This window comes from Quercus lobata, chromosome 1 (genome assembly GCF_001633185.2).
Source record: "Quercus lobata isolate SW786 chromosome 1, ValleyOak3.0 Primary Assembly, whole genome shotgun sequence".
Taxonomy (NCBI): domain Eukaryota; kingdom Viridiplantae; phylum Streptophyta; class Magnoliopsida; order Fagales; family Fagaceae; genus Quercus; species Quercus lobata.
This window is the reverse complement of record NC_044904.1, coordinates 10,255,549-10,275,895: the sequence shown is the minus strand read 5'-3', so window position 1 is coordinate 10,275,895 and position 20,347 is coordinate 10,255,549. Positions and strand designations below refer to the sequence as shown.

The window sequence follows — 20,347 nt, the reverse complement described above, 5'->3', positions numbered from 1 at the left end:
TTTTAATAAAGTAAATATGTCAGTTGTGGATAATGTTGTTTTTATGTTCTCCTTTAAACACGTAGTGGACGTTAGAAGTGTTTGTGACCGTTGTCACTAGTCCTTTAGGGGGGACATTCAATTCTCAAGAAGTGTGAGCTTGATTGATTGGAGCTTTAATGGTCCAAACTTATGTTGCTTGCTACGATTCAGTTAACAAAATCTTTTTTTCTTGTTTGATAGTTCGAGAGATCATAACGTCAATTGCAAAAACTTTTAATGAGGTAAATATGTAAGTTGTGGATAATAATGTTTTTATATTCTCCTTCAAACACGTAGTAGACGTTAGAAGGGTTTGGGATTGTCACAACTGGTCCTTTTAAGGAGGAACATTTAATTCTCAAGAATTATGAGTTTGATTGGAGTTTTAATGGTATCCTATTTTTGGGTCAAAGTTCATAGACTCTCTCCCTCTCAACCGACAATCTTAATCAAATAATGTTAATTGTCCTTTAACTATGGAATTCCCTTTGGAAATAGCTCATTGATATACAACAACCACTACCCATTAGAGATAGATAACAAGCAGACATGGAACCGAGAATATTTTGAATGTATATTAAGGGTTTGTTCGGGAACAACTTATTTAGGTGAAATTAAAATTTTTTTACTGAAAGTACTGTAGAAAAAAGTTAAAAGTTAGTTGAACACTACAATAAAACCCATGAATAATACCAAAAAGTACAATGAGATTCATAAATAGTAACAAAAAGAAGCTAAAAACTTAAATAAGCTGAAACTTGCATTACATCCCAAACAGGCTCTAAGCCTGGAATAGAAAAACTAGATTAGGGGTGGGGGGTTCTAATTGTGTGAGGAGGTTGGCCGACCCTTTTTTAATAGCTTTCAAAACCCATTACCAAGCATTGTTGTCAATGTAGTTTTAGGCTTTTAACTACTATTCACCATCACTAATCTTGTAAGAAGCCATCATTTTTCAAGTGGATTGGCTTGGTAAAGTAGGCTCTCATTGGCAACGATTAGTAGGTAGCCTTGTGCACATTCCACTATGATATGTTTCGTTTTTATCACTAACCCACCTAAACACAGTGCCATTTTTTATCTTTAAATATACTTGTCATTCAAAATGACATCATTTTTAGGTGAGTTAATAACAATATTATCATGCATGTTGACAGAAAAGGTACACATTGTCATTGTTGTAAATAATACTCAAAAGAGTGTAAATTACAAGTTTTCCTGATTAAGGGATTGATTTAAAGGTGACCCTAAAGTTAGAGGGTGTAAATAATATTTTAGCATAAAAAATATGAGTTTTTATTCAACCATTTAAGTTGATTATTCAATAAATAATTATAATTTATACATCCAAGCATCATATTCCAGTTGCATCAAAAGATACAAAACTAAATCCCAAAATACCAAAATAAATCAAACTAATAAATATAAACCAAGTCCAAAAATTCAAAATAAATCAAATTGACAAATTTAAAATACATATAATTAAAAAAAAATTAAATAGAGTTACTAACTCACTCGATCCAACCCAATAAAAAGCTTAATTAAAGGAAAAAAAATCTAATACAACCCATTATCCCAAAAAAAAAAAAAAAAACCCAAGATATTTGGTTGGGTTGGGTCGAATGGATTTAGCGGGTTGAAAGCACATTCTTTTCTTACAGTTGTGAGTCACTGAAACTTTCTTAAGTCGAAAAAGTTCGTCCTTACAACATGTACAATTACTTTAAAAGGCCTAGACAGATTTTTTTATTATAAAAATTAGGAAGTCAAAACGACAAGTCGTTTAATCTAACAAGACAATGGCCGAGGACAGCACTTTTTAGATTTTTGGTGATGGTGAATGTGAGGTCCTCCATGACCTTGTGTTACATGTCCACTGTCCCGTACAACACAACAGTGTGTGCGTGTGCCCGTGAGAGACAGAGAAAGAGAGAGACAGAGATAGACAGAGAGAGAGAAAAACATGGCATCTTCTTCTCAGCTCTCAGCTCTCCCTCAACGTTTTGCTCTGGCTACCACGGACCACTGTGAGTTCTCTTTCTCTCACACTCTCTCTCTCTCACACACACACACACACACACACACACACACACACACATTTACAAGTACCCAATAAAGAATTTGAGCTTATTGAGAAGTTCCAGTTAGCTGCATGAACTTGTTGGAATTGCTTTAAACTAAACTTTCAAGTTAACTTGAGCTTTGGAACATGTTGTCTGAATTTCCAGTTTGGTTCATGAAAACAAGTATAATGACTGTATTAATATTTACATATTTCTTGAATTTTCAAAAACTTAAAAAAAAAAAAAAATTGTGGGTGAATCTTCCAAAAGGGTCCAAATTTGTTTTCCATGTCAGTTGGGCTGCTTTATTTGAGTATGAAATTGCATTTTCAACTAGATATATAAATGGGTTACTTTTCCTCTTGTACAAATTCACTGTCAATGCAGAAGTGATTCCGTTGTTAGGAATTGTAGAATCAGAATTGAAATATCATCATGTTGTGAAATTTCAAGTTATGATGATTGATAAATTACCTTTTGTCTCAAAAGCTTAAGATGTAAGGAAATGATGAATTTAACCACTTAACCACTACTCTAACACTCCCTCTCATGTGAATCCAGACTCTTCCTTAATAAGTGAGACCCAACACATGAAATTTTTAACTTTTTTAAATTGGAGATAGAGTAGAGACATGGTTCGAATTCAAGATTAGCTACTCTGATACTGTGATAAATTACTATTTGTTCCCCAATTTTAAGATGTTAGGAAATGATGAATTTAATCTCTTAACCATTATTCTAACAATGATTAATTAAAAAAATGAATTTTATTTGTTTTTATTTTTATTTTTATGGATATTCAAATGGGTTTCCAAACTCATGGTGATGCAGTCGTTGTTCTGATTTTGGTTCGTCGTTTTGCTTGTATTGCTCTGAAGATTAGAATACGCTAAGCTGTATATTGTTGGAAGGGCAGTGATTTTAACCAGCATTCATTTCTATCAAATCACAGTAAATTTCAAGTCAGTTAGGATTCGTGTGAGATCTAGTTTGGAACGTGAGAACCAAAATCCAGGAGATTCAGACAACTCATCAAAACCATCAAAGGTAAAAGTTTCGATTTTTATCAACATCTAATGTCTTTTAGGGTGGGCATGATCACCATTTCCTTAAAGCAAAATTTCTAAGAGGGAAGACATGGCTTGTTGGAAAGCAAGGGGAGAAGTGGTACTGATCATCAAATGCTTTCATTTATGGAAATGTACTATTTGTTGCTCATTCTGTTATGAGTCCCAACGCATTTATGTGCCATGTATGAATACCATTTAGTAGAATGTGATGTGATGGATGGGGTTGCTAGTATTTCTCCAAGCGGGAAGCTGCTCTCTTTGTTGGGGCACATTCAATTTGTTGTTCATGTTGCTAATGGTGTAGTAGAGAAGGGAAATTTATCCATTTGCCTTATAAAACTATCTACTAGATGATTTGTCATTGTGCTGTGGATGGGCTTCCACGTTCTTAATATATAAATTCCATCAATGACACTCACTTTAGTCATTTGATGGCCACAGTACTACAAATTTATAAATTTGGCTAGTGCAAAGTTTGTTTTGCTGTAAACACTGGTCTACTGAATATCTTAAATGACATATAAAGCGCTTTAAAATCTCATAGAAAAGACTTAACTTTAACAAAGTGAGGATTTTTTTTAAGAAATTTTTTTAAAATGCAGGGATCTCAATCATCAATCTCTCGGCGTTGTTGTCTCACATGTTTGTGCTCAACTTTATCTTTGATAAACAATTCTGGTACCCCTATTTCCATACAAAATGCAACTGCTTTAGAAGGGAATGAAAGACCAGGATGCCGGAACTGTGGGGGCAGTGGTGCTGTACTTTGTAAGTGTGAAATTCCCTATGTTTTTTTGTTTTATTTATTTCCTCATTAGAATAATAATCTGAATGTTTGTACAGTGTACATATCTTGCAATATATGTAAAACTTGTTGAGAATGTGAAATTATATGAACCCTTGAGAATTTTAGAGTTGCCAGCTCTGTTGCTCTTGTATGAATATAAACTGTGAGAAGCTTAAACATGGGTGGGAAGACTGATACCTAGATCGTGGATCTTGTTTACCTTGTATCTGTTATTGCTGTTGTCTCCTCCTTCCTCCCGCCGCCCCCCCCCCCCCCCACCACACCCAAATCCCTCCCTTAAAAAAATGTTGGATGAGTAGAGTGAATATGAATTGTTTCTGTTAACACAATTCCTTACTGTTACAAGGTCTATTGAAGTTTATTGATCTGTTAAAAGTCCTTGTGTTCCAAGAATTTGGCATAGTTATGGAGATTTTATCATGGTCTCAATGGAAAAGTTTTTCATCTCTCTCACCTTTTAATCTATTTTATGTTCTAATCATTGAATCTTCTATGAAAACATCACTATTTATTAAATTCTGTTACAAGTGGTACCCCACTCTTGTCTATAAGAAATTCAGTCCATAAGATGTTCGTTTGCTTTTTATTTAGGTGATATGTGTGGTGGTACGGGAAAATGGAAAGCTCTGAACAGAAAACGGGCTAAAGATGTCTATGAATTTACAGAATGTCCAAATTGTTATGGTATGTAATTTTTGACTGATACATTTGCATTAGTTAATTAGTTATAGAAGCAGGTATTTGCTGCTTTCAATTGTTTTGTTGCCATTCTGAATATGCATTTCTCTGAACGTTATCTGATATTGGTTCTTTGACTAATGAATTGGGACATTTGGACATTCTTTAACATTCAATAGTAGTGAACACATTCCATTCTTCTTTTCTTGGCATTTTCTGCTGAGGTTATCCCTCCTAATGGAGTCAATTGCAGCATTTGAAATCATGGCCTCATATCATAGTAGCTGAAAGTTTTATCATACATGAAACTGGATAGACACATTCCCCATCTTAATTATGGTGGTAAAAGGCTATCACTGTGAGAGTGTGGCAGGTTGGAGTGGGCTTTACATAGCATAGCCTGTCCCTACAGAGAGTGGTGTATTCTAATTATCTAACTGAAAAATAAACAAACCTTATCTCTTAGCTAGAAAGATAGACTTATTATTGTATCATAGATGATACGTCAGGTTGTCTTGGATGCTACAATGTTGACATTGTTGCGTGGTAAAAGGCATTGATTTTAACCTCTATTTGTTTTAATACTGCTGTTCCAAATTGTAAAATCAGCTTTATTCCTTTTTTTTTTTTTTTTTCCCCTCTCTCTGGTAATGTGGAATCCAAGTACTTTGAATTGTGTTACTAATTTCTTGTTATGGGCAGGTCGAGGAAAACTTGTGTGTCCTGTTTGTTTAGGGACTGGTTTACCGAATAACAAAGGTCTTCTTAGGAGGCCTGATGCAAAACAGTTACTTGATAAGATGTATAATGGTCGGCTGCTACCAAAATCTTGAAGTAAGTTCTCTTCCAAATTAATTCCCTGATTACTTGATGATGTTGTTGGTGTCACACACACAGCATTTATCTTTTAGCAGTGATTCTGTATTGTATATATGGTATTATATACAGTTAATGATGCTTGGACTGCATTCATTTCATTTAATAGGCCTCCCCTTGAATTGCGTAATTTTGATGGATGTGGTTTCCTTATTTATAAATTTAAATTTTGAAATGCTGCAGTTAGAGGCTTTTTGATCACAAGAATACACTTCAACTAGTTGGAGAAAGAAGAGGCACAGAGAGTATAGAGTACTTGTTACACTCCCAAGTGCAGCACAGATATAAAGCTTTTTTCCTGTTGAGTAATCATCTGCTTGGTCTAACCGAATAGTCTATACTTGCGATAAGTTGCATGCAATTTGGGCTTGATACCAAGCACTGGGAAATACCTTTTGTTTACTTTATTACTATAGTAATTCACTTAGCTGGAGGAGAAGACTACATGGTTCTATGATGCCATGTGATACATGATTATTGCATTGCCAAGTACAAAAGTTTTTTACTGATTTGATCAATGTACGACACTTGTGGTGGACTCGTTGATCATCACAAATTGTAAGCATTACATTAGGCATATTTGTTGTGGAAAATGGACTTTGTTACTGAGCTTTACAATGTGTTTGAATAGGGTGCATGTTTTTTTTTTTTTTTTTTTTTATAGCATTTCAATGTGCCTTTTGTGAAACCTGTTTTACTTGCATTTCCATTTTCAACTCAATAGTACTTCAGAATACATGGAACTGGATTGCCCATCTTGTGACATGGAAACCATATGCAAGTAAACATTTTTATCATAGCCAACAGAGAAGGAAAGAGAGAGAGATAATGAATCAAATGTTTTAGAGTTTGGGTCTGTTTCCTAAGGCCTCTAAGCCAAGGATATCATATCCTGATCATGTTCCCAGCTTTATTACATCTTTTGGCACTGCCTGTGGAATGAATAAATGATTGGGGCACTTGGCTTTAACCAAAGCTTTACCAATATTTGGTCAGGTTAGACTTTAGGTTGGTTGGGTCCACCTGCCAAAGTGGGGACCTCAGGCTTGGGGAAACGTATGATGATCTTGTGATGTGGATGTATAGAATCAGAAAACACAGATCAGTGATCCCTACTGAGTCAATTCCATTGATAATTGCAAACTTTTACCGGAGATGAAAACAAGTTTTCTATTAGCTATGTGAAGCTGAATTGATCAGCAAATGGAAAGTTTCTTTTAAAAAAGGCAAATAAATTTCTTGAAAATTCCATGCCAATAGAAGAATCCTATCTTTCAAATTCCATGACTAAGGAAGTTGAATATCAAAATTTGAACTTTATGAGGTGGAGAAGTATGACTAACTAAATTCAAACACAACTACATTGGTCAATATAACACAATTGTTATCTTTCCCTAAACACTCAAGTACTTTGTATATGAGGATGTGCCAATTCAGCTACAAGGCCTTTGGCTAGAAAATGAGAAGCTCAATATAAATAAATCGTAAAAAACCTAATTATATATATACCATGATTATATACGGTCCATTACTAACTAATATATATATATATATATATATATATAATCAATGTTTAGAGAAAATTTAATTAGATTCAAAATTGAAATTTTCTTTTGTTAGCTTTTCATACAAATTAAATTGTTTAGATTTTTGTTGTTATTTTTTCTCTAAACTAATGAGCAAATTTTTTATACTGTTTTATTCAAATATTTTGTATGCTAGGATTTTGAACATAACAAATTGTAATTGATCTTAACGATCCCATACACCTATCCCCATTCAATTTAAGAGATACTATTGGACCAATTTATTCTTTTATTTTGTGTTGTATTTAGTAGAATTTCACGGACAATGATTGTGAATTAATATTGTATATGTAATGTAAGGACACAATTCCTTTGCGGCCCAATAATAGTGTTGGGCTCGCATATGAAAGATCCCTCACAATATGATTTGTAGAGAGTGGGTTTGAAAAGCTAGCCGTTGGTCACGGGGCGATGCCCGGTCTTGGTTTTAGAGGAATTCGTGTAGAAAAAGGATTTGGGCTTGAACATTTAAGCCCTACGGCGTCGCATCCTATGGGATGGGTCTCCTCGGACTTGATTCGAGGACCATTAAGGTCTTACCCCGGTTACCCGACGATGGGTTTTTTCTGTCATCTCAGGTGTTGTTTAGGTGTTCTCACCCATGTAGTCTCTCTTTTTTGGAGGTGGGATGGATCCCCCTTCAGATTTACTTACTTTCTTCTTTTATACTCGTCTGCGTTAACTATCCTTCGTCCACGTGTAGGGTCAACCTTTACAAGACTGATATTTGTCCCATCAGTCTAATCCCAGAATTGTTGGGGATGATTGATAAGACTGAGGAATACGGCTCTGCTAGGTGCAGAGTCTTATCTGGGAAGGGTCATAAGGGTAACTTTCTCAAGATATTTTAGATCTCTTTTCAAGTTTAGTCCAATACTAGTTTTACCCCTTTATTCCGGTGGGATTTTGGATCTGCCGAGGACTGAACTGTCCTCGGCTGTATTCCAAAACAGTCTTGTGCTCTATGTTATCGGGCTTGGGCCATAGCTCTCCTCGGCTTGGGCCTTCGGACTCTCCACGAGAAAATGGGCCTGGCCCATAGATTATTGGGCCCCACATGTAATATCCAATAGTGATTTTAAAAATTATATACATAATAATGGTGTAATGAGAAATTTGACGTAATCAATACATGAAAGTTGTAAAAAAAAACTATTTTATACCTCCAAATGTCCTGTTTGAACTAATATCCTATATATTTTATAGCCTAAGCTAATATTATAGTACCACTACAATTCATTCATCATGCTTGTGCATAACAATTTACATACTAGTTTAAACTTAATTGGAGAATCGCACAATACTTAAAAAGAATTGTATTTGTATCTAAGGTTTATGAAAGGACCACTGGTTATGTGCACACAATCATACCCGAAAAAATTAACTTCTTATCTGCATGTATAACACGTTTACACTCATTAGTGGGCATGCAAAAATTAACTGCTTAGATTAGATGCATGTATAACACTTTTACACTCATTAATAGGGCATGAATGATGCATGTATAACACGTTTTACACCCATTAATGGGGCATGCATCCGTTACGAGTTTGACTAATACGTATTGACTAATACATATGAAAAGCATCAAGAGTCTGATGAGATTACATCATTTTGTTAGGGTTGTTGGATATGTTAGAAACTGCTTAAAATTGATGGGCTTATGATATGCTCAAAGATAATGAATTAATGATCATTTGCACGTATCTTTGAAACCGTAACAAATTTTTCAATGAAAGTTGTTTCTAGGAAAGTACACATTTGGAGCTTCAAAACAAACACAAATTTGATCTAGTTTAGTTTTAAAATGAGTGGGGTATAGTTTTTTTAAATTAATACAATTGTGTTGTTTTTGAGAGTTTGCTCTCCATAAAGTTCTTTGGAGATTGGAGTACTAGAATTTCAGTGGTTGTGGACAAGTTTATTTGTGAATGAAGTTCTATAGAAGGATTCCAAAGTTTGAGAGGTCACTACTATGGGAAGCAAAAGCTGTTTGTTGAGATTGTATAGAGAGTCTAGGTTATAAAAGTTTGATAAGTTCTGAATGTAGTAACTGTTTCTTCTATAATGAATTTCCTACGGGTTGTTTACCAAAAAATTAAAAAAAAAAATTCCTAAGGGTTGGATACCTAGAGTAGTTTTTCCTCCAAGGAATTCAGCAAAGATTTTCCACTTCATCAAATTTGATTGTGCTTTTCATTGCTTTTAGATTTTGGTGATATTAACTGTGATTATGCAATCTAAAATTTTGTTAACACTAAAATTAATAAATAAATAAAAAATAGTCACAGACAATTAATTTATCAGTCGCTTAACTTATTAGGGTCTAAATAAAGTTTTTTCACATTTTAATTGTGAACGATTAAAAGAGCTTCTTACATTATATTTGTCTTTGTTCTTCAACATAAAGAAATTTGAAACCCAATGGAGACCATAAATCATAATTGCACTAGCGTGTCACAAGGGGAACTATTAAAGCATTATTGATAGGGAATGAGCAAGAAAAGTGAGCGGCTTAGGTGAAGAGAACTATTTTCTTAAGGGTTAACACAATTCAGCTAGACCACATCTCATGAATCATGACCCTCCCTTAGTGTTAGGAGCTTTATAAGTTGCTGATGATGGCATGAGGAATTGGAGTGCTTGGACAACATCAGGCTAGTCACATGGCTCAATGTTTTCTCAAGACACCCATGGCTCCTCATGCCTACCTAGTGAAGCTCCTAATTGCGCTTTGAGGGGGACAAGCTCGGTCTCCTTGCTGGATTCAGATTGACGAGCATGATGAGGGGCAGCATGTGGAGGCACCTTGCTCCACATGATGCCCTAAGGCCATGGCAGAGGAGGGCCATGGTGGGCAGAGACGGATTTTGATGATGGGCAGCAGCAGGTGGTGTTGACCCTATGTGATAGTGCATGGCATAGTGGTTTGGCTAGTGATTGCTTTGTATGCGGGCTTGGTGGCTTGGGTGCAAGGCAGTGGTGGGCTGTTGTGATGATGATATGCTGTGTAAGGCATTGGGCTGGTTGGTATTGGCATAATGCATAAACTTGTATGAGTGGGCTGATGACAGTTACTTGGTGTTGCATATGGACATGTAGTGTGGGCTATGATGCTGATGAGAAGGGCTTGGGTAGGAGGTCAAGGCTTCTAAAACGTGATGGAACTATTATGTGTGGATTGCTGGAGCATGGGCAGAAGCCCCATGATGATGTGCTGAGTAATGGGCTGGCATGTGCAGAGCGTGCAACAGCAATTACCAAGCAGTTCCTGGCTTTGTGGATGTTTAGACCTGTTGTGTAGGGGATGGAAACTTGGAAAGCAGGCCAAGACAGCATCAGTTGAAGGTGTCTTAAGTCAGACCACATGTGGCAGCAAGTTCTGGACAAGGGGCAGTTACTTGGCAGTAACTATTGTGATAGTTAATTCCGTATATTTATCCTAGGCTGTTGGGGCTGTTAACAGCAGAGTGTGTAATTTTGCTTAGAGAATTTCATGTGTATTCTCCAGGCTTTCTTTGTACTTGATATTGAGTAATAAAGGTTAAGGTTGGTGCCCTGTAAATACTGTGTGTGCTGTGTGTGTGTGAATTCCCTAGATAAATCTATTTTGAGTGTTTCTGCGGTGTGTGTGTGTGGAGTGTTAGCTGAGACTAAGTCAGGGGCTTAATGCCATCACAGATAGAAAATTTAAAAGAAAAAAAAATTGACCCTGTGACACTTAGCTTAGTGGCCAAACTCACTCATATAATAAAATAAACTAAAAATAATCAAGGCGAACGATTTAACTCCACAAAGCCATAAGATTATAACACATCTTCTATGTCAGACTTGTATGAGCTATTCAAAATTCAAGTCTGATTGTTGGGTAGTCTGCTGAGTACAGAGTGCTCTGGCTTGTGATCACATTCATAATCAAGGTGAACAAATGCCCGCTCAACTTCCGGAAGTTTCTCTAGCTTCTCCTGCAAGGTCTCTCCGATGGCATGTGCTTCTTTTAGGGGTAGCTCTTCGGGGAGTTCAATGTCAACCTGTTTCAACAATATAATAAAGATCATTACTTTGCTAGATATTCAAAACTAGGATGCTTAGAATCTAATGTAACTTTGCAAAAAATTTCATCTGCATGGCATAATAAAATTTAAAAGAAAATCTCCCACAAAATATTTAATTTGCAATTTCTTCAATGGCATCTCAAAGGGAAGGGAGGATCACAGTTTTGATGTCTTATTGTAGACTCAAAACTTTCTTTAAAAATGAAATAAAAGATTGAAGTTGTGATCGAAAGCTCGCCACTATTTATTTTTACTCAGAAATTTACATGACTCACCTCTACAAAATAGAGAACACCAAAGGTGTAGGCACGGACAGTGTCAATACGCTTGACTTGAGGGTGTGAGTGTCTCATGACAAGATATGTTAGTTTCTGCAAGACTTCAGGAGGTGCAGACTGTCCCACGAGAGAAACTGCATCAAGAAACGCAGCTTAAAATAGTTCTAAATATGAATATTACAGCCATGTAAAGTATATAAAGCATAGCCAAGCACAAATTAGAATTTATCAATAGTAAATTTTGTAGGACACATTCATTGGGATAAGGAAGTAGGCACTGTATTTATAACTTCAATTTCTGCAGAAAATAGATATTTTCCCTTCTTTTCCAAACATTTATTGTTTAGTTCTCGCACCAACCAGTATCCTGAATGCTATGCCCTTGATAAATTAAATATGAAACCAGAATTTATTTTGATATTCTTCTCTTCGTTTCTTCATTTTTCTGGGAGGTAAAACTAAAACCATTCAGGTCCGACTCCCTCAAAGCCATTAATCCCCATGGCAGGATCCTTTTCCTGAGGGGGTTATTTGCATTGAGAATAGGCGTTCTCTCCTCTTTGGCTTTGTTGCGGCAGACTAAGCCTAAAACTTAATTTATGCCCATTTAAATTAGCCAGTATTATTTTCTTCGTTCTTCTTTGTGATTGATATCATTATGACTGTAATCATGCTTTATTAGGAGGGAATACATAACTGTTTATTTAAATAAGTCAAAATACTCTGTTTTAGTTACTATTATATCTGTTTGCCGTAACTCGTCTGCAACAGTTCTGCTTGCCGTAAATTTGCTCCTGGCAGACAAGGCATAAGTTTGTGCACAAACCGGCCCAAGTTGAGTTACAATTGGACTGGCCCCAGCTCCCTTACTCAGAAACACCAGGGCCCATCACTGCAGGAGGCAGCCCAGCTCATTACCGCAGGAGGCAGCCCAACATACCATATCATACAAAAAGGGCCCCTACACCCAATAAAAAGCTTAATTAAAGAAAAAAAAAAATCTAATACAACCCATTAACCCCAAAAAAAAACCCAAGATATTTGGTTGGGTTGGGTTGGCGGGTTGAAAGCACATTCTTTTCTTACTGTTGTGAGTCACTAAAACTTTCTTAAGTCGACAAAGTTCGTCCTTACAACATGTACAATTACTTTAAAAGGCGTAGACAGATTTTTTATTATAAAAATTGGGAAGGCAAAACGACGAGTCATTTAATATAACACAAGACAATGACCGAGGAAAGCACTTTTGAGATTTTTGGTTTTGGGGATGGTGAATGTGAGGTCCTCCACGACCTTTGTGTTCCATGCCATCCCATGCCACTGTCCCATACAACACAATAGTGTGTGTGCGTGTCTGAGAGAGAGAGAGTGTCACGACCCAAATCCATGGAACATGAATTTAGATGCATGACTAACCTGCTAAACTTATATAATTCCATAAAAACATAATTAATCCAAAATAGATCAATACTCCAAAGAAATAATACTCTTAAAAAAAACCTCTCACAAAAAAAGTCTAAACTCCACAAATGGGAAATAATCTCCATAAAAACATGAAATACAAAAATAAGGTAGCTAAAGTTCTATTAGTCTTCAATGCATACTGAAGTCACCTACGACTTCCATACTCTACCTTGCACCTTATAAAGCGACCCAACGGTTCTATGTTTCCAACTATACTTTAATATGAAAAATAGTAATTGATGGGGTGAGCCACACATCTAGTAAGTAATTATACAAAATACACAATGGAATAGAGTCAAGCCAGGCACAAATATTTTGATTTTTCACAAACTCATTCAATGATATCAAAAATAATTATTCCAAAACATATAATGAATCACTTAATACAATTGTAATCACATCTTAAAATCATTTGAAATCACATTCACAAAATTGATTAGAGCACAGTGTCACATATACACATCACATATTCTCACATACAATCCTGTGAGCAGATACCAACATCTAACCCTTGCTGGTAAGGGATCAACACATATTCTCACATACAATCCTGTGAGCGGATTTACACATATATCTGATATATCTAATCAAATCCAAAAACACTTATTTTGAGTCACATATCACAAAGCAAAATTTATACAAAATATAATAATTTACTTGATATTAACAATTTCTTTTCAAATACAGAGGCATATCAAAGATCACAATATCGAATAGAACATAAATCAAAGGATGCTTGACCCTCTTAGGGAATGAATAAGAACTGAAGAGTTTATATAAATATATTACAATTCTTGAGTAAATCTGAAAATTCAATTGGCTAAAAGAAACGTTTCAAATATCATTTGGAGAATAGGAATATGACTTTAAAACTACTTGGTTTTAATAAATTTAAAGGACAAGAACCTTTTTAGAAAGCTTACATTGAAACTCAATTATTTACGGAAAAATAGTTTAGTTTAGAAATCATCTTTTAAATGAGATTTGGACATTCAAAACTTATTTAAAATTCAAAGTATCTCTTTAAAATATTATTTAATAGTTGAAATTTCTCTTTCAATGATACTAAAATACTTTTGACAAACTTTAGAAAATATAATTTTGAAATATAAAACTTTTGAAAACTTTTAACTTCTAAGAACCTAATGGACAAACTTGTGCATTTTATGCATAATTACTTACCTCTCTTGCTAATATATTCGAACACGGCCAAGCACTTTTAGTCTTCTGTAAGCTCTAAACAGAAAATTACTTTAATCAATAAGCAAGAAATTTCATGATCATAAACTACTTCCTAAAACACTATAATACTCCACAACCTTCTCTTTTTATTTTATTTTATTTTTTTCCTAGAGTTATAATATAGGCAAAACTAGTTCCCACACGTAGAAACATCAAATCTGAATATATCTATTAGTTATTCTAAAACAATCATCCAGTATATCAAATGTCAAATTTAACCAACTACAAGACTTCATGTTATTATTGACCGCCACCTTCTCTTTAGGGTCAATCCTAAACTAGTGATATAATCAAGGAAAACGTGGAAAATCCAGTAGGACCTAATATACACAAATCTAATAGGAGACTTGATGGCAATATATATAATTTATACGTGCAAAACCGAAGAAGACTTAGCCAAAATCACGGATTCTAGAAATTCCGTGGCTCAATCTAGGATTCAAGGACCAACTTTTAGGAAAAGATATCTCTTAGAAACAAATCTACATATCGCCAATGTTTCTAAGATAAAATTTTAATCCTTTAATTCTTTGTTTCTAATGGATGAAAAATCATACCTGAAACAATCAGCTGCCTCTTCAATTAACTCCAAGGAAAAAAATACCTCTTAGCCTCTTTGATAAAACCCTAGCCTCCTTAATGATGAAACCCTTCTTATCCCAAAACCCTAATTATTTTTTTTCCTCCAACTTATATTTTAACACAAAAGAGATGTGGGCTTGATGGGGTAGTGGGCTGGATTTTAAAACCCACTTGAACTTATCACTTTATTTTACAAGGAGTCCGTAAAACATCTTTCTCTTTTCCTTTTTATTTATTTATTTTAATTGACCCGCTAAATCGTATATACGAAAACTTTAATTTTCTCATCTATTTGTAGCAACACAAAATTGTCGACTCCCATCTTACTGTGCACACACATAGGGTACCTCGACGCTATATTAAAATTGACAATCATAAAATCAAAATTTGGGGTATTACAGAGAGAGAGAGAGAGAGAGAACATGGCATTTTCTTCTCAGCTCTCAGCCCTCCCTCAACGTTTTGCTTTGGCTCCATGGACCACTGTGAGTTCTCTTTCTCTAACTACCACACACACACACACTCATTTACAAGTACCCAATAAAGAATTTGAGCTTATTGATCAGTTTCATTTAGCTGCATGAACTTGTTGGAATTGCTTTAAACTAAACTTTCAAGTTAACCTGAGCTCTAGAACATGTTGTCTGAATTTCCAGTTTGGTTCGTGAAAATTAGTATAATGACTGTATTAATATTTACATATTTCTTTGAATTTTCAAAAGCTTTACTTATTTGTGAGTCCTTCCAAAAGGGTCCAAATCTGTTTTCCAAGTCAGTTAGGCGTTAGTGCTATTGAGCTGCTAATATATAAATGGGTTACTTTTTCCTCTTGTACAAATTCGTTGTTGAGAAGTGGTCAATGCAGAAATGATTCTGTTGTTAGAAGTTGTAGAATCAGAATTAAAATATCATCATATTGTGAAATTTCAAGTTTGCTGTGATGATTGATAAATTACCTTTTGTCTCAAAAGTTTAAGTCGCAAGGGGATGATGAATTTAACTACTACTCTAATACTCCCCTTCATGTGAATCTAGACTCTTTCTTAATAAGTGAGACCCAACATATAGAATTTTTAACCTTTTTAAATGGGAGATAGAGAATAGAGAGATGGTTCGAATTCAAGATTAGTTACTTTGATAAATTACTACTTGTTCCCAAAGCTTAAGTTGTTAGGAAATGATGAATTTAATCTCTTAACCCTTATTCTAACAATGATTACTTAAAAAAAAAATTATTTGTTATTTTATGGATATTCAAATGGGTTTCCAGACTTATGGTGATGCAGTCATTGTTTTGATTTTGTTTGTTGTTTTGCTTGTATTGCTCTGAAGATTAGAATATGCTAAGCTGTATATTTTTGGAAGGGCAGTGATTTTAACCAGCATTCATTTCTATCAAATCACAGTCAATTTCAAGTCAGTCTAGTTTGGAACGTGAGAACCAAAATCCAGGAGATTCAGACAACTCATCAAAACCATCAAATGTAAAAGTTTTGATTTTTATCAACATCCAATATCTTTTAAGGTGGGCATGATCACCATTTTCTTAAAGAAAAATTTATAAGAGGGAAGACATGGCTTGCTGGAAAGCAAGGGGAGAAGTGGTGCTGATCATCAAATGCTTTCATTTGTGGAAATGTACTATTTGGTGCTCATTCTGTTACGAGTTCCTATGCATTTATGTGCCATGTATGAATACCATTTAGTAGAATGTGATGTGATGGATGGGGTCGCTAGTATTTCTCTGCGTGGGAAGCTGCTCTCTTTGTTGGGGCACATTCAATTTGTTGTTCATGTTGCCAATGGTATAGTAGAGAAGGGAAGTTTATCCATTCTCTTTATAAAACTATTTACTAGATGACTTGTCATTATGCTGTGGATGGGCTTCCATGTTCTTAAAATATAACTTCCATGAATGACCTCACATTAGTCATTTGATGGCCACAGTACTAAAAATTTATAAATTTGGCTAGTAAAAAGTTTGTTTTGCTGTAAACACCGGTCTACTGAATATCTTAATGACATGTAGAGCACTTTAAAGTCTCATAGAAAAGACTTAACTGTAACAAAGTGAGGATTTTTTTTTATATTTTTTATTTTTTAAAACTGCAGGGATCTCAATCGTCAATCTTCTCAGCGTTGTTGTCTCACATGTTTGTGCTCAATTTTATCTTTGATAAACAATTTTGGTACCCCTATTTCCATACAAAATGCAACTGCTTTGGAAGGAAATGAAAGACCAGGATGCAGGAACCGTGGGGGCAGCGGTGCTGTACTTTGTAAGTGTGAAATTTCCTATGTTTTTTATTTTTATTTTTATTTCCTCATCAGAATAATAATCCGAATGTTTGTACAGTGTACACATCTTGCAATATATGTAAAACTTGTTGAGAATGTGAAATTATATGAACCCTTGAGAATTTTAGAGTTGCCAGCTCTGTTGCTTTTGTATCAATATAAACTGTGAGAAATTTATACATGGGTGGGAACACTGATATCTAGATCATGGATCTTGTTTACCTTGTATCTGTTATTGTTGTTGTATCCTCCTTCCTCTCACCCCTGATCCCTCCCTTAAAAAAGGTTAGTGAGTGAGTAGAGTGAATATGAATTGTTTCTGTTACTGCAACTCCTTACTGTTACAAGGTCTATTGAAGTTTATTGATCTGTTAAAAGTCCTTGTGTTCCAAGAATTTGGCATAGTTATAAAGATTTTATCATGGTCTCAATGAAAAAGTTTTTCATCTGTCTCACCTTTTAATCTATTTTATGTTTTAATCATTGAATCTTCTACGAAAACATCACTATTTATTAAATTCTGTTACAAGTGGTACCCCACTCTTGTCTATAAGAAATTCAGTCCATAAGATGTTCATTTGCTTTTTATTTAGGTGATATGTGTGGTGGTACAGGAAAATGGAAAGCTCTGAACAGAAAACGGGCTAAAGATGTCTATGAATTTACAGAATGTCCAAATTGTTATGGTATGTACTTTTTGACTGATACATTTGCATTAGGTAATTAGTTATAGAAGCAGGTATTTGCTGCTTTCAATTGTTTTGTTGCCATTCTGAATACTCATTTCTCTGAACGTTATCTGATATTGGTTCTTTGACTAATGACTTGGGATATTCAGACATTCTTTAACGTTCAATAGTAGTGAACACATTCCATTTTTCTTTTCTTGGCATTTTCCGCTGAGGTTAACCTTCCTAATGGAGTCAATTGCAGCATTTGAAATCATGGCCTCATATCATAGTAGCTGAAAGTTTTATCATACATGAAACTGGATAGACATATTCTCCATCTTAATTATGGAGGTAAAAGGCTATCACTGTGAGAGCGTGGCAGGTTGGAGTGGGCTTTACATAGCATAGCCTGTCCCTGCGGAGAGTGGTGTATTATAATTATCTAACTGAAAAAGAAACAAACCTTATCTCTTAGCTAGAAAGATAGACTTATTATTATATTTATATTTTAAAAATTCTACAATTAAAGAGTTGTCTTCTGTCAATTTCACATTTTGTGTTATTTAATATCATGGGTGAGTAGAGACTATCTTGTTTCAACACATTGTAAAAAGCTTTGGTACTTTAATTCTTGATGATTTAACACTAGAATTATTAATGATCATGAACTATAATAAGATGCTCATAAATTTTATTTACTTTTAAAAATCATTTACAATAAAAGCTAATGAAATAAATTGCTTGCTGAAGGCATCTTTGATATGCTGACATTAAATGAAAACCAAATGCTGGTGTTACTTTGAAATTTCTACAAATAAAACTTAACAAATAGAAATAGAAATACATATAGTTAGTTAGGTTTCAGTCAATGTTTTAAGCTTGCAGGAAAGGACGGTCAAGCCTTTAGTATATATGGTTAATTGGAGCCCTCTAGCCCTTGAGTTGTAATTTTAAATAACAGTCTGTTCTTTGTTTCAATAATTTGGATATTTTGTGAGTGCTAAACTTTAACTCAAGAGCTCTTCATGCTCATAAATGCTGAAGATGCATATGAAAGGTTTAGCAAGAAGTCTTTAGGTAAAAACACACTTCAAAGGGTAGTAGCTACTCAATGCACAATCCCAAAAGGGGGTTCTGACTAACTTTAGCAGCCCCAACACTCCTTTCATATATATATATATATAAAAGATTGTGATATGTCAGGTTGTCTTGGATGCTACAATGTTGACATTGTTGCGTTGTAAAAGGCATTGATTTTAACCTCCATTCATTTTAATACTGCTGTTCCAATTTGTCAAATCAGCTTTATTCCTTTTTTTTTTTTTAAAAAAAAAAAAAAAATTTAATTTCCCTCTCTCTGGTAATGTGGAACCCAAGTACTTTGAATTGTGTTACTAATTTCTTGTTATGGGCAGGTCGAGGAAAACTTGTGTGTCCTGTTTGTTTAGGGACTGGTTTACCGAAGGTTTTCTTAGGAGGCCTGATGCAAAACAGTTACTTGATAAGATGTATAATGGTCGGCTGCTACCAAAATCTTGAAGTAAGTTCTCTTCCAAATTAATTCCTTGATTACTTGATGATGTTGTTGGTGTTACACACACAGCATTTATCTTTTAGCAGTGATTCTGTATTGTATATATGGTATTATATACAGTTTATGATGCTTGGACTGCATACATATCATTTAATAGGCCTCCCCTTGAATTGTAGAATTTTGATGGATGTGGTTTCCTTATTTATAAATTTAAATTTTGAAATGCTGCAGTTAGAGGCTTTTTGATCACAAGAATACACTTAACTAGTTGGAGAAAGAAGAGGCACAGAGAGTATAGAGTACTTGTTACACTCCCAAGTGCAGCACAGATATAAAGCTTTTTTCCTGTTGAGTAATCATCAGCTCAGTCTAACCAAATAGTCTATACTTGTGATAGTTGCATGCAATTTGGGCTTGATACCAAGCACTGGGAAATACCTTTTGTTTACTTTGTTACTGTAGTAATTCACTTAGCTGGAGGAGAAAACTGCGTGGTGCTATGATGCCATGTGATACATGATTATTGTATTGCCAAGTACAAAAGATATTTTTTATTGATTTGATCAATGTACGACACTTGTGGACTGGTCGATCATCCCAAATTGTAAGCATTACATCAGGCACATTTGTTTGTTGTGGAAAATGGACTTTGTTACTGAGCTTTACAATGTGTTTGAATTGAGCGCATGTTTTTTTTGTAGCATTTCAATGTGCCTGTTCTATAAGATCAGTCTAATTGGTAATAGGAAATGACAGATCACATAAGGAATCTGTGAAACCTGTTTTACTTGCATTTCCATTTTCAACTCAATAGGACTTCAGAATACATGAAACTGGATTACCCATCTTGTGACATGGTAGCCATATGCAAGTAAACATTTTTATCATAGCCAACAGAAAAGGAAAGAGAGAGAGGTAATGAATCAAATGTTTTAGAGTTTGGGTCTGTTTCCTAAGGCCTCTAAGCCAAGGATATCATATCCTGATTATGTTCCCAGCTTTATTAAATCATTTGGCAGTGCCTATGGAATGAATAAATTGATTGGGGCACTTGGCTTTATCCATAGCTTTACCTATTGGTTTTAGGTTGGACTTTAGGCTGGTTGGGTCAACCTGCCAAA

At 34.7% G+C, this 20,347-nt stretch overlaps 2 protein-coding genes and 1 pseudogene across 4 annotated transcripts; 2 read left to right on the top strand and 1 right to left on the bottom strand.

Moving 5' to 3' along the window:
• The first annotated feature begins 1,821 nt into the window (after positions 1–1,821).
• LOC115977998 (protein PHOTOSYSTEM I ASSEMBLY 2, chloroplastic-like) lies at positions 1,822–6,146 on the top strand. Of its 2 annotated transcripts, none has more exons than XM_031100031.1 (6): positions 1,822–2,048; positions 2,963–3,131; positions 3,757–3,922; positions 4,554–4,646; positions 5,343–5,474; positions 5,700–6,146. In XM_031100031.1, the coding sequence occupies exons 1-5, from the start codon at positions 1,855–1,857 to the stop codon at positions 5,471–5,473; spliced, it is 753 nt and encodes a 250-aa protein (XP_030955891.1). In that variant the 5' UTR covers positions 1,822–1,854; the 3' UTR covers position 5,474; positions 5,700–6,146. The 2 variants fall into 2 exon arrangements, with proteins under 2 accessions (XP_030955891.1, XP_030955898.1); XM_031100038.1 differs by having other exon boundaries at positions 1,891–2,048; positions 3,037–3,131.
• A 4,699-nt stretch (positions 6,147–10,845) lies between these two features.
• LOC115978024 (metal tolerance protein 4-like) lies at positions 10,846–14,751 on the bottom strand. Of its 2 annotated transcripts, none has more exons than XM_031100064.1 (3): positions 14,699–14,751; positions 11,433–11,569; positions 10,846–11,133 (listed from the first exon to the last, which is right to left on the bottom strand). In XM_031100064.1, exons 2-3 carry the CDS (start codon positions 11,508–11,510, stop codon positions 10,954–10,956), a joined length of 258 nt encoding a protein of 85 aa, XP_030955924.1. In that variant the 5' UTR covers positions 11,511–11,569; positions 14,699–14,751; the 3' UTR covers positions 10,846–10,953. The 2 variants fall into 2 exon arrangements, with proteins under 2 accessions (XP_030955924.1, XP_030955917.1); XM_031100057.1 differs by lacking the exon at positions 14,699–14,751 and adding an exon at positions 14,082–14,124.
• Positions 14,752–15,103: 352 nt separating this feature from the next.
• LOC115978013 lies at positions 15,104–19,894 on the top strand (annotated as a pseudogene).
• The last annotated feature ends 453 nt before the right edge of the window (positions 19,895–20,347 follow it).

Excerpts from the sequence above, each read along its gene's own strand:
- LOC115978024 (XM_031100064.1), bottom strand. The coding sequence starts at position 11,510 with ATGAGACACTCACACCCTCAAGTCAAGCGTATTGACACTGTCCGTGCC. Across the intron at positions 11,134-11,432 it reads GTGTTCTCTATTTTGTAGAG|GTTGACATTGAACTCCCCGA; the intron begins GTGAGTCATGTA and ends TTGTTGAAACAG.
- LOC115977998 (XM_031100031.1), top strand. The coding sequence starts at position 1,855 with ATGGTGAATGTGAGGTCCTCCATGACCTTGTGTTACATGTCCACTGTC. Across the intron at positions 3,132-3,756 it reads ACTCATCAAAACCATCAAAG|GGATCTCAATCATCAATCTC; the intron begins GTAAAAGTTTCG and ends TTTAAAATGCAG. Across the intron at positions 3,923-4,553 it reads GGGCAGTGGTGCTGTACTTT|GTGATATGTGTGGTGGTACG; the intron begins GTAAGTGTGAAA and ends CTTTTTATTTAG.